General features: G+C 39.8%; 1 protein-coding gene across 1 annotated transcript in view; it reads right to left on the reverse strand.

Annotated features, from left to right (window-relative positions):
• ntrk3a (neurotrophic tyrosine kinase, receptor, type 3a) overlaps positions 1–16,737 on the reverse strand; it is a gene marked incomplete at both ends in the record, with an annotated part of 165,790 nt that overhangs the window by 19,572 nt on the left and 129,481 nt on the right. Inside the window, one exon of the mRNA XM_080438187.1 lies at positions 8,928–9,100. Coding sequence (XP_080294313.1) covers positions 8,928–9,100 — 173 coding nt within the window. The remainder of the gene's footprint in view (positions 1–8,927; positions 9,101–16,737) is intronic.

A 16,737-nucleotide genomic window follows, 5' to 3' on the forward strand; every position in this document is an offset into this window, starting at 1 on the left:
CTCTGGTCACACGCCTGTTCCGTTCCCCTATGGACTACAGCTGCTCCCCACCCCGAGAACCTCTATCCATTCATCACTGTCTGCTACCAGGCACACAGTGGTGGAAAGTAACTAAGTGCATTTACTCAAGTACTGTACATATTTTGTTTACTTTACTGGAGTATACTATATTTTCTATAATTTTACTTCTAATCACAAAGGCAAATATTGTACTTTTACTCCACTACAATTATTTGAAAACTTTAGTTACTAGTTACTTTGTAGATTTAGATTATTATTACATAACCACTTCAGACCTATATATATATTGGCAATTTGAAAATAGCCGATCTGCAAGCTCACAATGTGTCGCAAAGCAACGCGTTGTGAGCTTGTAGATTTGCTATTTTCAAAGGATTTTAATACATTTGAAAACTTGTGAAATGGGACGTTCTGCTTTTTACTTTTGGTAGTTTACTGTAAGTACATTTTGATGCCAATACTTTTGTACTTTTACTCAAGTAAATTTTGAATACCGAACAGACTATTTCTACAATGGGGTATTGATACTTTTACTTAAGTAAAACATGTGAGTACTTCTTCCATCACTGGTCACACACACACGCGCACACAATCACACACACACACACACACACACACACACACACACACACACACACACACACACACACACACACACACACACACACACACACACACACACACACACACACACACAATATTGTATTACTGTTACCTTTTCAGTTAGTGGAAAAAAGAACCTGTGTTTCAATGGATGCAATTGTAATTATTTAGTCACAAGCTCATGTTAACACTTTTTATTTGTTCCAATATTTAAAAAAAACTTTCACATTCACTTAAAAAAACGTTTTAAAACGTGTTTGGCAGACAAAGTGTTAAAAAACACATTCACTTAAAAACAAAAATAGCAAAAATAGCAGATCTACAAGGTCAAAACGCGTCACGATGCGACAGCAGCGAGAAAACAAAAGTAAAACCAACAGGAGAAGGACAACATTTGATTGCTGGCTAGAATTGAAGGAGAGAGTCGGGCTAAACAAGTGAGAAGTTGAATTGGGACACTTTCATGAGCTTACAATAAATATTTTAGCACTAGCACTGTGTATAGCCTGGTGTCAAAGAAGACAGCGAAGAATCAGCAGGCAGAGTTCAACACATGCTGCCTCGGGCCAATAATTATTGAATGATAGTGTTTTATCAAAAACGACTTTCTTATTGTCTTTGTTAATGCATAATGCGATCAGCCAAATGATCACCTGAGGTTCATCAGTGCCATTGTTATCCAACCTCAGAACTGACTGAATCAGCCTGAGCCGTAGGCAGCCCTCCAGCAACGATGAACGCCTGGTGATCAAAAGATTGTTTTCTCCAGGTAGTAAAAGGATAGTCATTTTGTATTTTAAAACAAAATGTGGACGCCAGAGAGTTAAAGCTGCAATCTGGAAAATATTTTTAGGGATGCACCGATATATCGGCCACATATCGGTATCGGCCGTCTTTATGGTCTTTATGAAATGTAAGCTTTTTTTTTTACTAACTACAGTCACTTTCAGTTTAGCACAGCTGAGGTGTGTCACTGTCCAGCTGACGCTCGTTGACACTCGTTAATGTTACTTGCATCAGGGCAATTATGTTGTGTTTCTGCAGATTCTGAACAGTTATTTATTATAATGAAGATTTATTCGTTATTTTAAAACATTTTAACATAAATCTTATATCTGGCATAATCTTTTTTCAGATGGGGGTCCGTGGCCAAAAATACGTACATGTTAATTTGGGGGTCCTTGACGTGAGAAAGTTTGAGAACCACTGCGTTACAGGACTGTGAGTGGATGAGCTGCTCTTGGTGTTGGGGGTGGAAGGTAGAGGATTGAGGATGTGAATTTTAATGCGGTGACATCAGATCCCAAGCCACCGTCTTATCACACTAATGAGGCAAAGGGATAATGGTGAGTATTTGTAATAACTGCGAGAGACGGTTAACTGAGGCAGGGATTATGAAACAGAAACCGGTCCAAGAATCATAAGCACCACACATAGGATTTGAAGATGATGCACGCCGTGGCCACTGAGGACCCGACTTTCCCCGCACGAACCCTTAGCGAACATTCGCATTGACGCGTTGTGAGCTATTTTTGGCGAAGAGATTTGTTGTAGAGGGAGATACTAGTGGACTAATAGAGCCCTGGGGGACCATGGTCAACTAAGAATATAAGGTTTAACCACTTAAAGGGGTAGTTCACCCCAAAAAATATTTTTTGGGAGAGCTAATAATTTGATGACCAGCGGACCGGTAGGCAGTGGGTTCCAGTAGGAGACACAAAGGAGACTCTTTGTGTCTCCTACCAGAACCGCTGACGGTCATCAAATTACTGGCTTAGGAATGTGCCAAAAAAAAAAAAATATCACCACCAAAAAAGTCATTTTGGTGGTGAACTATCCCTTTAAACCCTCTATATTTAGTAAATTGGACATGAGTTGCCTCTGTACTTTATCCGCTCTTTTTTGCCGATCTACAAGCTCTGCAAGCCGATCTAGCTCTACAAGCTGATCTACAAGCTCACAATGTGTCACGTAGTGAGACATTAACACATTTACCGCCGGGCCCGTAGTTCTACGGGCCGTTAAATCCAACGGTTAAGCTTTTTTTTTTAATTTTCTAGGGGGACCATTTTCAGTGTAACACCACCCGATCTCGACCGGAAGTGCGATCACGTTTTTTGTTTCCCGTCTGTCTCCATTCTAAGTCGTACCCAAAAACCCCTGTAAAAGCCCCTATAAACATGTAGTTTTTCATCCTCGCATTTCCCATGTTAACTTAAACGGTCAGAACTCAAACATGGCGGCTCCGTTTGACACGTGGTCTTCACTGGTAGAAGCAGTGAGATCTCCGCGATGTTTACAAACAGTGCACAGCTCAATCTTAAGGATTTTAACAAGATCTGTGGCGACGTGAAAAAAACAAAAAACAACAATAAAACGTTGGCACTGGTGAGTACATTATGAGATTAACCTCTGGCGGTCGATGTGTTAAGAGCTCGTGGATTGGCTATTTTTGGCGAACAGATTTGGTGTGGAAGGAAAAAGAGCGGACCAAGTACAGAGGAAACTCAAGTGGTTAAGTGGTTTAAAACACCGGCTTCCTTCTAGACGGGGAGATTGATAGATTGCTTTGAGGAGATATAGTACAGGTGCAGCTGTAATGTACTGTAATGTCACCACTTCTGTCCTGGTAACAAAACCTCAACCAATCGATAAAAGAGAAAAAGAATCCACAGTCAACCGCAGAACAAACACAAAGAGATAAGTGGTGGATAAGGGTTCAGTGGTGAATGCCTTTACCCTGACTTATAAAATAAAGAACACAGCATCAGTTGCTCTATCTGTCTGAGATATGCTGTTTTATCACATATCCAGCCTTTATGTGCCCCGCATGAGCCCAGTGATAAAAGGATTGAGGGGGTGATAAGCTTATCAGCCACGTTGTGTACCAATGTCAACATGTGCTTGATGCAGTTCTTAAAGGAGTAGTTCACCCAAAAAAATGACATATTTCATTCAATAGGCTCTATGCACAGCAGCCATATTGTGAAGAAATGCACAGGTGTTGCCAATGATACTAATGAAGGCTCTGTTCCATTCTGGTCAAACAGAGTCAGGGTGCTGATGTTGTGCACGTTGGCTCACTGGAAACACTCTGCTACACCAGTGGGTCTAAAATTGGGGTTCAGGTGCCCTCATGGTTCCTTGAGGGGGTTCCAAATGGCCTCTTGCGGGTGTGTAACTCTGAGAGTGTACAAATGGAACCAAATGGACCCGTATGGGTCCATTTGGTTCCATTTGTACACTCTCAGAGTTATGGTGGTCGTGGAAATTAAAAAGTCTGAGAACCACTGTTGCTACTCTAAATGGAGCAGAGCCTTCATTAGTATCATTGGTAACACCTGTGAAGGAATGATAATATGGCTGCTGTGCCTATTAGGCTACTCACCCCATGAAGATTCAGTTTCAGATTTACGTTATTGTCACTTAGATGCACTGTTTAGGTACATACATGTGAAAAACGCATACGCTCGGAAGCTCCAATACAATAAAACAATAAAAACATAATAAAACAATCTAAAAACACTCATTAAACAATAACACACAGGGCAAGAATATCAGTCAAAGAAAGTGCATAGTGCAGAGTACAAAGAGTTATTGTCTTGAAGCCTTGAATTCATGGAGATTTTTTTTGTTTTTGTCGCATTCCTAAGCCAATAATTGGATGACCGACTTTATGGAGACTCTTTGAGTCTCCTACTGGAGACATTAGCATCTTTCCGCCGGTCATCAAATTATTGGCTTAGTACAGAGACAAAAACAAAAACAACTCCATGAATTCAAGGCTTCATGGGGTGTGTAATTGATCGAAAATAAGTAGTTTTTTGGGTGAACTACTCCTTTAACATTGCTGCTCTAGTCACACAAACACGCAAAGCACCAGTGGTGGACAGTTAAAGTACTTGAGTAAGAAATTTGTGTCACTCTGTACTTTATTTGAGTATTTTGTATTATTGGAGCCTTTTACTTCACTTTATTTCAAAGACAAATACCTTTGACTCCACTACATTTCTAGGAAAGGGAAAAGTAAATGAAGCCCTACTTGATATCCTATATTCAAATTGCCAAGAGGGTGGGTCGACGGTGGGTCGACAATGGGTGGACGGTGGACGTCACAAACGTAACATCCGGACTTGCGAGGCGCAGCGTTGCTCCGATCCACACCAAACTTGGCACAAACTAAGTATTTTTAAAAGCAAGGACTATAACTCAACTTGACAGAACAACTTTCATTTGTAGTTGAGTTCATACAGTATTTGACCAGGAGTGTCTGGGGTTGAGTACTTTGTCCACCACTGCTTCCCATTCAATCCGGGAACGCATCTGTGTCATTTTAAGATTTGTTTGACTATTCAAACATTGCAGATCTACAAGCTCATAGTGAGCTCAGGCACACAGGCCAATAATAATTGAATTATAGTGTTTATCAAATTCAAATTTGATAAACATTTCACACAACATTCTACAGTATGTGATCAGCCAAATGATCACATCAGTGCCATTGTTATCCAACCTCGGGACTGACTGAATCAGCCTGAGCCGTAGGCAGCCCTCAGGCAACGATGAACGCCTGGGTCATCATCTGTATTCATCATATACCATGTCTTTGTTATTGTCATATACCATTATCATATACCATGTCTTTATTATTGTCATATACCATTATCATATACCATGTCTTTATTATTGTGATATACCATATACCATGTCTTTATTATAATCTGTATTCATCATATGGTGGAGGGGAAGGGGAGATACAGGATTTCTTTCTTTTTACTTATGTTGCTCTGATATCAGTGGTTTTCAAACTTTTTTCCTAACAAGGACCGCCAAAATAATATGTATTTGTCCCCCATCCCCCCCCATATCAAAATATTTTGTTCCAGGGACCCCCCAGAAGCAAAGATTTGAGTAAAAGAATATATATATATATATTCAAAGATTTGCACACATTTTCACGATTTGTTTTTTCAAAAATAGCAGATATACAAGCTCATAGCGCTGCACTCGGTGCCGCGCTATGAGCTTGTATATCTGCTATTTTTTAAGAAATCTAAAGTGACACAGATGCGTTCCCGGATTGACATTGCCGCTCAAGTCACAAACATGCAAAGCACCAGAAGAAGGGAGATGTGAATTCCTCTTTCAATGTAGCAAAGCCAATAGAGGAACAAACAATGATGGAGACAGCTAGCGGCGAGAAAACAAAAGTAAAACCAACTGGGGAAGGAGGCCAACCTCTGATTGGTGGCGAGAATTGAAGGAGAGGATGGGGATGAAGTGAGAGATGGAATTGGGACACTCGCATTGAGAACAAAGCATCAAAAATAAAGTAAAAACTAGCAGTGTGTGTTGTGTATAGCCTAGTGCAGTGATTCTCAACCTGTGGGCCGGGGACCACCGGCAAACCACCAAGGCACTGCCAGTGGGCCCCCAAAATGATTGGCAAAACACTAAGATTGTAAGGACAATATAATAAAAAAAATATATATACATGAAAAATGAGTTTTCATTCTGATAGTATTACTACCTTAGCTTCATTGATCCAAGCCACAACACAATTGATTGACTGATCGTTAACCCATTAAGACCTCGAACGCATCTGTGTCACTTTTTCATTTGATGCTAAAAAAGCATTATTTTACACTTTGGCTATTCAAAAATAGCAGATATACAAGCTCATGAGCTTGTAGATCTGCTATTTTTTTTTAAATCTAGATTTTTTTTGCAAATTAATAAATTTATATTCTTTTAAAGCGAACATTTTTTTTTTTCTTTAATTTTTTTATCCCGCGATTTTTGTAACCCATTTTTTTCACCCGGTGCCAATTTCCTAAGTGATCCTGGGCGCTACACCAGCCCTACACCAGCGCTACACCAGTCCCCCACAGTAGGGAGGCCAGGGCCGAGCTCATGCTTCCTTCAATGCATGAGAGCCAACTGACCTTCTTGTCACCTGACAGGGGGGAGTTTCCCTGGTAGGACGTAGCGCGTGGAAGGAACACGTTTAAAGCGAACATTTTTAACTCAAATCTTTGCTTCTGGGGGTCCCTGGGACAAAATATTTTGAGATGGGGGTCGGCGGCCAAATACATATCGTTTTGGGGGTCCTTGACATGAAAAAGTTTGAGCACCACTGATATAGAAACATAGGTTTTTCTGAAAACTGTTAAGATTTAGAAGACATTTGTAATAATCGGCCTCAGGTCTTGAAGGGTTAAATATGCTCTGAAAGTGCACAAGGTCCACCCATTGGGCCACTTGCCGAATGACTGCCATGTTAAGTGGTCAGATGGGTGGGCCACGATTCCCACGAACACTTTCAAGATTTTCAAGTGGACATTGGATCGGAATCGATTTAAACCCCTGATGATGACACATACAGGTTTTGTCCTCGAATGTAAAACAACCCATTTTTTCAAATATCCAGAAAATTTTTCGAGGATTAAAACATAATAATCTTATATTCAGGCCAATAATAATTGAATTATAGTGTTTGTCAAATTCAAATTTCGTGACGGACTGAAACAGCCCGAGCCGGAGGCAGCCTTCAGGCAATGATGAACGCCTGGGTGATCATCTCTATTCATCATATACAGCAGCGGTTCTCAACCAGTGGTCCGGGGACCACCGGTGGTCCTTGAGGAGGTTCCCGGTGGTCCCCAGCTAAATGATGGAGAGTTGGTAACCAAATGGACCCCTTATAGATCTTTAACTCTTGAGAGCGTAAAATGTTACGCTCTCAAAGTTAAATTATTGCTAAACATCTGCATTACTTAATTAAATAATTGTTATTTTTGATCAGCACACGCTCCCTAGAAACGTCCCAAAATGCTAGGCTAGCCCTTCAATAAAAATCTGAAATCATTGCCAGCCCCTGACCACACACACACACACACACACACACACACGCGTGCGTGCACACACACACACACACACACACACACACCCTTCTAGCTGGCTTGAACTAAAAAAAGATCACATCATGGCACAGCAAGCTGCTCCATCCAAGACACTGTTTCATGTGCTCTTTTTGCAAATATGTTACTTTTATCACTTTCTGAATCAGACCCAGTGAGTTCTAAAACCTCAGATGCTCAGATGACTGCAGCTCACATCACATCTCCTTCCATGTCAACAAAGACACAGGGCTTTGAAGTACAGTATGCAGCTCTGGCCTTGATGTGGCAATGGGAGCTTTTTGAACCGACGCTGTCCAAGTGTGACTGTATATCAAGAAGAGCAAATCTTTTTTGTGAGTTGCATATTGGCCGGCATGAATTCAGTGGGGAAGGGTATCAAAGCTTCCTGATTTGCTCCTGGGGAAAGGAGGAAGGGAACTGGAGATACACTTTTGGCTGTCGTAAAAACAATACTTTTGGTTGTTGTTTTTTAAATTATGAATTACCTTACCTTAACCAATTCAACCCGGGAACACATTTTAAGATTTCTTTGGCTGTTAAAAAATAGCAGATATACAAGCTCATAGCGCGACACTGAGTGCCGCGCTATGAGCTTGAAGATCTGCTATTTTTAGAAAAATTGTGGAAAATGTGTGCAAATCTTTGAATATATATAAATGTTTTAAAGCGAAAAAAAATTACTCCGATATGTGCTTCTGGGGGGTCCCTGGAACAACATATTTTTAGATGGGGGTCCGCGGCCAAATACATATTGGGTGTCCTTGACATGGAAAAGTTGGAGCACCACTGATATAGCAACAACTTTTAGATAATATATTTGGCCTCGTACCCCTATCTCAAAAAGTTTTGTTCCAGGGACCCCCAAGAAGCAAAGATTTGAGTTACAAATGTTCGCTTTAAAAATATACACATTCTATTTCCAGATTTTTCAAAAAATAGCAGATCTACAAGCTCATAGCACGGCACTCGGTGCCGCGCTATGAGCTTGTAGATCTGCTATTTTTGAATAGCCCAAAGAAATCTAAACTGACACAGATGCTTTCCCGGATTGAATGGGTTAATCCTGAATTAAAATCCCCCCCACCCCCCCACCAAAGGTTAGATAACTAGTCGGCATGGAGGAGCGGCAGTGGCGGTAGAACGAGGTAGAGCGGCCGCTTGGGAAACGGAAAAGGTTTGATCCCGGGCTCCCCCCCAGAGTTAGCGTCGCAATGACCTTGAGTAAGACACCGAAAGACACCTAATTGCTCCCAATGGGCAGGTTGGTGCCTTGCATCAGTCAGTGTGTGTAAGAATGTGTGCGTGAATGTAATGCACATTGTAAAACCCTTTGGATGAAGGTGCTACATAAATGCACCATTTATCATTTAGTCAACTTACCTGAGGAACTTATTGAGATCGCCGTGCTTCATGTACTCAAACACCATGATGAGGGGGTCTCCGTCCACGCACACGCCGTAGAACTTCACTATGTGCTCGTGCTGGAGGTTGGTCAGCAACTCGGCCTCGCGCTGGAAGTCCTTCCTGGCCGCAAGAGTGGGGTCCTTCAGGGTCTGACGGCAGGCAATAAAAAGAGACAGCAAGAGAGAGAGAGAGAGAGAGAGAGAGAGAGAGAGATGGAGAGTGGTTGAGAGAGACGCACACATAACACACTCTGCTCTGCATACTAAGGAGAGCAAATGCCACCATGACGATATTTGGCCCTCGATAACGATGATATCACGAAACGCGATTTCTGCAATAATCGATGTAATCGATGGCATTCAATCTACGACACATCACAATATCTGTAAGATAGGGGGAAAAAGATTTTTTTCGTCCCACCCCTACAGCGTGTTTTGCCTTAACGACACAGGTGGCAGGTCAAGGTCTCCCGTACAGAAGCCCCCTATAGGAGAAGCAGTCAGTCTACTCTGTAGTTGAACATCACGCAGTGGAAAAGAAGGGAGAATTTCTTCTTCAGTGTCATGTGTGATTTATGTGTGGAGGGGTTCTGATAGTGGACAAGACAGATGTGTGGCATGCAGACACAGAGGGAAAGGATAGCTGTCACGATAAATCAAATTCACGGACGTTCCTTTAACCCATTAAGACCGGGAACGCATCTGTGTCATTTTAGATTTCTTTGGCTATTCAAAAATAGCAGATCTACAAGCTCATAGCGCGGCACCGAGTGCCGCGCTATGAGCTTGTATATCTGCTATTTTTGAAAAATCATGAAAACGTATTTTTTTAATTTCTTTCAAAAAACTGTTAATTTGAACTGTGGATTTAGACAATTTGTTTTGAATGTTCGGGTCTTAATGGGTTAAAAATGTGAAAGTGCACAATGTGGATATACTGTGTGTGTGTGTGTGCGTGTGTGTGTGTGTGTGTGTGTGTGTGTGTGTGTGTGTGTGTGTGTGTGTGTGTGTGTGTGTGTGTGTGTATATATATATATATATATATATATAGTTATTTTGTAGTAGCTTGTGAGCAGATCTTAGAGCTCTAGCTGGGGTGTAGGGTTCCAGGAGCTAAAGATTTAAAAGCAAAAAGGAGAACATTAAAATCAATCCTAAAATTAACAGGGAGGCCAAGACAGGGGTTATACGTTCACGTTTTTACCCGCTTGCTGAAAGCTGCGGGTCTAAGAAGAGGCAGACCTACTACTCATCATTCGACAGATTACAGATTTGCATTCGACAGATTCATTTGCATTCGACAGATTTGCGTCATTGGCTGTCGTTTAAGCCAATGGGATACTTTCCCATACTCTGAACGGGCGGCCTCGTCCTCCCAAGCTATGGGACTATGAATTCCTCCGAGCGCTAGCCGAATTTGGCTAATAGTTAGCTTGTATGATGTTACTAACTAACTGTTTTTAGCCAAGCGCGCTAATGTCCGCTCCCCATTAGTTATCGACGCAAGTCGCGTTATTACTCTCGTAATTTTCATGTATTGTACATCCCAAAATAAAACGTATTAACCATGTTATGGTGCTGTAATGACTTTATATTTTCTCAACATAATACAGTCTTTTACACGGGGCTTGGAAAAGAGGATCGCTTCCGCATTTTCTTCTTCGTTGGTCTAAACAATGACACGGTTGCCAGATTTTGAGAGAAAAATAAGCAACCAGGTCAATGAAAACAAGCCCAAAGATTTAAGTGACTATTAGGCTACATGAGCACTTTAAACCTATATGCATCGGCTATTTGAAAATAGACGATTTGGAAATAGCCGATCTACAAGCTCACAACAAAATAATAACAAATAAAAAGCAACTACCTACATTTACAAGCAACTTTACAGAAATAAAGTTGCTTGTAAATAAAGCTTTACAGCTTATAATTAGTATACATGGCAACACTAGTACGAGTACTTTTCCCACCACTGTTGATGTTTTTAACATGACTGCCCTGTTTAAAAATGAATGAATAAACACTATCACCAAGGTTACTGTAGCAAAATTTTTCATGTAAGGTATGACGCTAAAATCAGCTGAATTTTATCAGAAAAAAGCAGATCTACAAGCTCACAACGCATCGCCGCCTTGTGAGCTTGTAGATCTGCTATTTTTTATTATGACGTTTTATTGAATACTTTATTTACAAAAGACATTAATGAAACCAAATGGACCCATTTGGGTTTTTCTTTCATGTAAGCCAGTAGTGAAAAGGGCAAACTTGCAGTTATGCATTACAACTCAAGCCCTGTTTCAAACAGTGAAATCAAAAGACAAGTTGTGAGCTTCACTTTTATAAAGGGTTAGGGTTATATTGCAGTATTGATACTTTTACTTAAGTAAAACATTACAGTACTTTTTCCACCACTGTTGATGTTTTTAACATGACTGCCCTTAGGCTACCTGTATTCAATGGACTTAGTTTATTGTGATAATAGTTTATTTCTTTCATACATAAATGAATACTAACTGGTCACCACCGGTCTTTTGTCCAGGAACAATGCATACAACACTATCAACCAGTCCTCCTGGGTGTGTGTGTGTGTGTGTGTCTTCATTTTTCCCCCCCATACATTTCTAAGTGAAACACTGTAGTTTTGACTTGGGTAAGGGTAGGCTACATTATGAAGTAACTATATCAGCTGGTGAAAATAGCAGATCTGTGAGATTGTAGATCAATTATTTTCACTATTATTGATATTGTACACACCACACACACACACACACACACACACACACACACACACACACACACACACACACACACACACACACACACACACACACACACACACACACACACACACACACACACACACACACACACACACACACACACTTTATATTGGTAGCCAACCAATGAACCTCTGTGGAGTCGGGTATATTATGACTTGCAGTCGTCTAAGTGACGACTGTTCGATGCCGGTATATATGGAATCGCAGTAGTCAAGTCTGGATGAAATGAAAGCATGGATTGCGATTTCTAACTTTTTTCGGGGGAGATATGGCTAGACCTTGGCGAGGAGGCAGAGTTGAAAAAAAGCTAGCCTTGACAACAGCGCTGATTTGTTTATCAAGGACCACCAGGACAGCTGGGTTCCCGGAGTCAGATGTTAAAATTAAATCATTAAAAACATTCAGAAGAGCCGTTTCTGTGCTGTGGCCTGGTTTAAACCCCGGAATGAAATTTCTCATGAATACCTTGTGAGATTAAAAATGACTGAAGTTGGTTGTAAACTGTTTTTCTCCAGAACTTTTGATAAAAATGGTAATTGGGTGACAAAATTGACGGGTCGAGGTTTTTCATTTTGAGTAGAGGATGCACAACTGTGTGTTTAAAGGCAGCAGGGACACATCCTGAGGAGAGACATGTATTGATCAGCAGTAAAAACAGTTGGGCCAACCGCACCAAAAACCTTTATATATATATATATATTTATTTATTTTCCCCGTTTTTTCGCAAAGAACCAGGAGATAACGTGATCCGCAGATTTACTGCTCCATTCACTTCCTAGTTAATTCACTTGGGAAATAACCTGTATCTAGGCTCGGGAGGTCGCCATGACATTTTCTTTTTGCGTAAGTACAGTGAAATCCTCCGTGATTAGCAACCATCAGGGGATTCATCATACTGGAGATAAATATTCTGTGACTACTTGAAAAGGTAAGAAAATCGCTGGCAGTCAGGGCTTTATTTATTTATTTACTCTGGCAGTGAAAGAGTTAAGGTGAGAGGATAGGACGAGTTGAGAGAAAATAATGATTAACCCTTTAAGACCTGAGGCGATTCTTAAAAATGTTTTCTAAATCCTAACAGTTTTTTGAAAAAAATCAAAAACTTTTTTTTTCAAGATTTTTTAAAAATAGCAGATCTACAAGCTCATAGCGCGGCACTCGGTGCCGCGCTATGAGCTTGTATATCTGCTATTTTTGAATAGCCAAGTAAATCTAAAGTGACACAGATGCGTTCCAGGTATTAATGGGTTAAAGGCCAACACAGAAAGTCAACAAAATGTATTCATACACCCTTTCCCCCGTCAATGGCCATTTATGTTTTCTTTATGAATGAGCTTTTTGAACCAACGCTGTACCAGTGTGACTGTATCAAGAAGAGCAAATCTTTTTTGTGAGTTGAGTATTTATTTATGCGAATAAATACGTTTTTTTTTAAAAACCTTATAAAGTCAATGCAAGCGTCCACATCAGTTTCGCGAAGCGAAAAAGCGTCTTTTAATTATTCGGAACGAGTCCGAATTTTGCGTATATTCGCATATTCGCCGGTGTGTAAGGACCTTAAGATTTCGTTGGCTATTCAAAAATAGCAGATCTACAAGCTATGAGCTTGTAGAACTTTTTTTTTTTTTTTATCCTGGAAAATGTGTGCAAATCTTTGAATATATTAAAGCAAACATTTTTTACTCCGATCTGTGCTTCTGGGGGGGTCCCAGGAACAACATATTTTGAAATGGGGGTCCGTGGCCAAATACATATCATTTTGGGGGTCCTTGACATGGAAAAGTCGATATACACCACAGAAAGTCAACAAAATGTATTCATACACCCTTTCCCCCGTCAATGGCCATTTATGTTTTCTTTATGGACGGAGGTGATGCGCAGGATTTGATAGAGTTGCTGTGGGGAGCAGACGTTTCCATAAAGCTGTCAAGATAGAACTTTGCGATCTTTATTGAAATCTTATAGCCGCGACGCCGACTGAAAGTGCGTCCTTGAAAAACCCCGGATTCATTATTAAGCCAGACGTGTAACTTTAATCAAATAACTGTAATTTAAACTGTAGTATGGCTTCTATCTCATCTGCTAAAGTCTTTCAAATGGCAATAAGGTCTCTGTGAAGGACTGTGAGTCTTTGTCAGAAGTCTAAATGTAAAAAATATTCTATGTTGATCCAATTATTTTGGTATCAGAGTTGCTTTATGACCCTTTATATGCATTCAGTAGCTTAATCTTATCTCACTTACAGTATCACATATTTCTTGTTATCTTTTAACTGTCTGTACTTTATCATGCTTCATGCCTGCACCAGATGTACATCACAGCGACATTAGTATGAAACTGAATTAATCACCCAAAAAATCTATCTTTCAGTCTTTTATTATTGTCAGTCCAAACTTCCTCCCCTCTCTCCCCTACATTTACAGCTGTCTTTCTATTTCAACAATGAAAGCACCAACAGAGCGCTACACATTTTAGATTGGGACATTTCTTCTTCATCAGACATCAGTAAAGAATGGCAGGACTGGTGTGGGAGAGATAATGGGATGATGTGCAATTGGTGTACAGTTTTAAGGCATGGTTTAATCACGATATACAGTAGCTTTGGGTTTGTTATTGCTTTCATAACACAGTCCAAAATAAGTACAATACTATAATGTGTGTGTAATACATGTTATACAATAGCTAGTTCCAGTTTTGTAATTTGATTGCTATTCTCTTCATTATCTAACCAGTGCCAGTGGTGGAAACATACTCAAATGTTTTACTGTACAAAAGTAAAAGTACTCATTATGCAGAATGACCCATTTCACACGTTTTCAAATGTATAAAAATAATTTGAAAATAGCCGATCTACTTGAGATCTATCTTGTAGATCTGCTATTTTCAAATGGCCGAAATGTATGTAAGGCTGCAGTGGTTAATGTATGTTTTGTAATAATAATCTAAATCTATAAGTAACTAATTAAACGTTTTCAAATAATTGTAGTGGAGTAGAAGTAAAAGTATTGAAAATTGGAAATACTCCAGTAAAGTAAAAGTACCTAAAATTGTACTGTACCTAAGTACAGTACTTACTGTAAGTAAATGTACTTAGTTACTTTACATCACTGACCAGTGCTATCCTGTTATTTTCCCACTCAGTATCGGGGCTGTAGCCCTTTTTAAGTTGATGGAGTCTTGAAGGAACTATATTTGTTGGCGGAGCCGGATAAACAACAACATCATTGACAAAATCATTAGGGCTGTAGTCGAGACCACCTAAAGCGAGTCCAAGTCAGTACCAAGTCCGAGGGGGGGCGAGTCCGAGTCAAGACCGAGTCCGGGAGGCCAGGGAGGGGGTCGAGTCCGAGTCAAGACCGAGACCGACGGGGGGCGAGACCAAGTCAAGACCGAGACCGACGGGGGGCGAGACCGAGTCAAGACCGAGACCAGATTTTTTTTTTTTTTTTATTTTTTTTATAGGTACAGAAAACAATCTTGATCTGAAACACTGCAATTATATGTTTCTGACTTTGGAAAAGCTCAAAATTAGGTATGCCTGGCCTACTACAATGAGCTCTATTCAATAAGTATGCATAATGTGTGAAAATGTGTATTGTCACTATGTGTAAATAAATGTACATGGCACTTTTATGTAAAAATATTACAAAATGTTTGATTCATTCAAATATTTATTTGAAATAACAAGTAAGTAACATAGCCAGAACACAATGCTTTTTGCTAAACACAACTGTGCTGTACAAGCTCATTTTAACCACAAAAAAGAAACAAAAACAAATCACCTTTAACCCGTTAAAACCGGGAAAGCATCTGTGTCATTTTAGATTGTTGCTATACAGTATATAGCACCTTAAGTTTTTCAGAAAATTCTTAGGATTTAGAACATTGGTTTAGAACAGTGGTTCTCAAAAATAGCAGATCAAATACAAGCTTGTACATCTGCTATTTGAAAAATCTTGAAAGTGTTCTTCAACAAAAATATTTCTTCTGGGGGTCCCTGGCACAAAACATTTTCAGATGAGGGGGGTCCGCAGCCAAATATCATTTTGGGGGTCCTTGACTCCTTGGCACAAAAAAGTTTGATAACTACTGATTTTGGAAGGCATTTGTAGGGCCTCAGGTCTTAAACGGTTAACACGACTGCCTGACTGGAATGTGTAGCCATAAAATTAAATCAAAGTGTGGTTGCATTTCAAAAACACAAGAGAATGCAGCATGGTGTGACCTAAACTAGCACGATGGGGTCTCATAATAAGTCCTCCTGCACTAAAAACCCTCTCCACCGGTGCTGAGGAGGCAGGGACTGACAGAACCTTCATCGCTAAAATGCCAAGTTGTGGGAATCTGTCTTGGTTTTCAACCCAGAAGACAAGTGCATCAGCATCATTGTTCTCAATTGCATCAAAGTACTTGGTGACTTGTGATGCAATACTTAAATTAATAGATATAAATATTTTTGGAAATGTGGGCGGGAACTGCGACGCTCTATTGGCCGACATTTTCTTGAACGTAGGCTTAATCACATGTGTGTGTCCATTAACCTGTTTGGTCTGGTGTCAGTTTCCGACCAAAACCTTTCAAATTAATGGCTCGTCTTCAAATTAAAACAACACGCTCATCCAATGGTGTAAAATAAAGTAATTAAGTACATTTACTCAAGTACTGTACAACTTAAGTACAATGTTGAGGTATTTTTTTTTACTACTGGATTATTTCCAATTTTCAATACTTTTACTTCTACTCATATCAGAGGCAAATATTGTACTTTTACTCGACTACAATTATTTGAAAACGTAGTTTGCAGCAGATATAAATTATTACATAATAAAAATATATTAACCACTTTAGCCATATTTTATACCATAGAGTAGACTATTTGAAAATAGCAGATCTACAAGCTCACAATTGTGTCTTGTAGATCGGCTATTTTCAAATATTTTAGTACTTTCACTTTTGGTACTTTAAGTATATTTTGAAGCCAATACTTTTACTCAAGTAACAGTTTGA

Source organism: Gymnoscopelus braueri, assembly GCF_963280865.1.
Source record: "Gymnoscopelus braueri genome assembly, chromosome: 9".
In the NCBI taxonomy this organism is placed as follows: Eukaryota; Metazoa; Chordata; class Actinopteri; order Myctophiformes; family Myctophidae; genus Gymnoscopelus; species Gymnoscopelus braueri.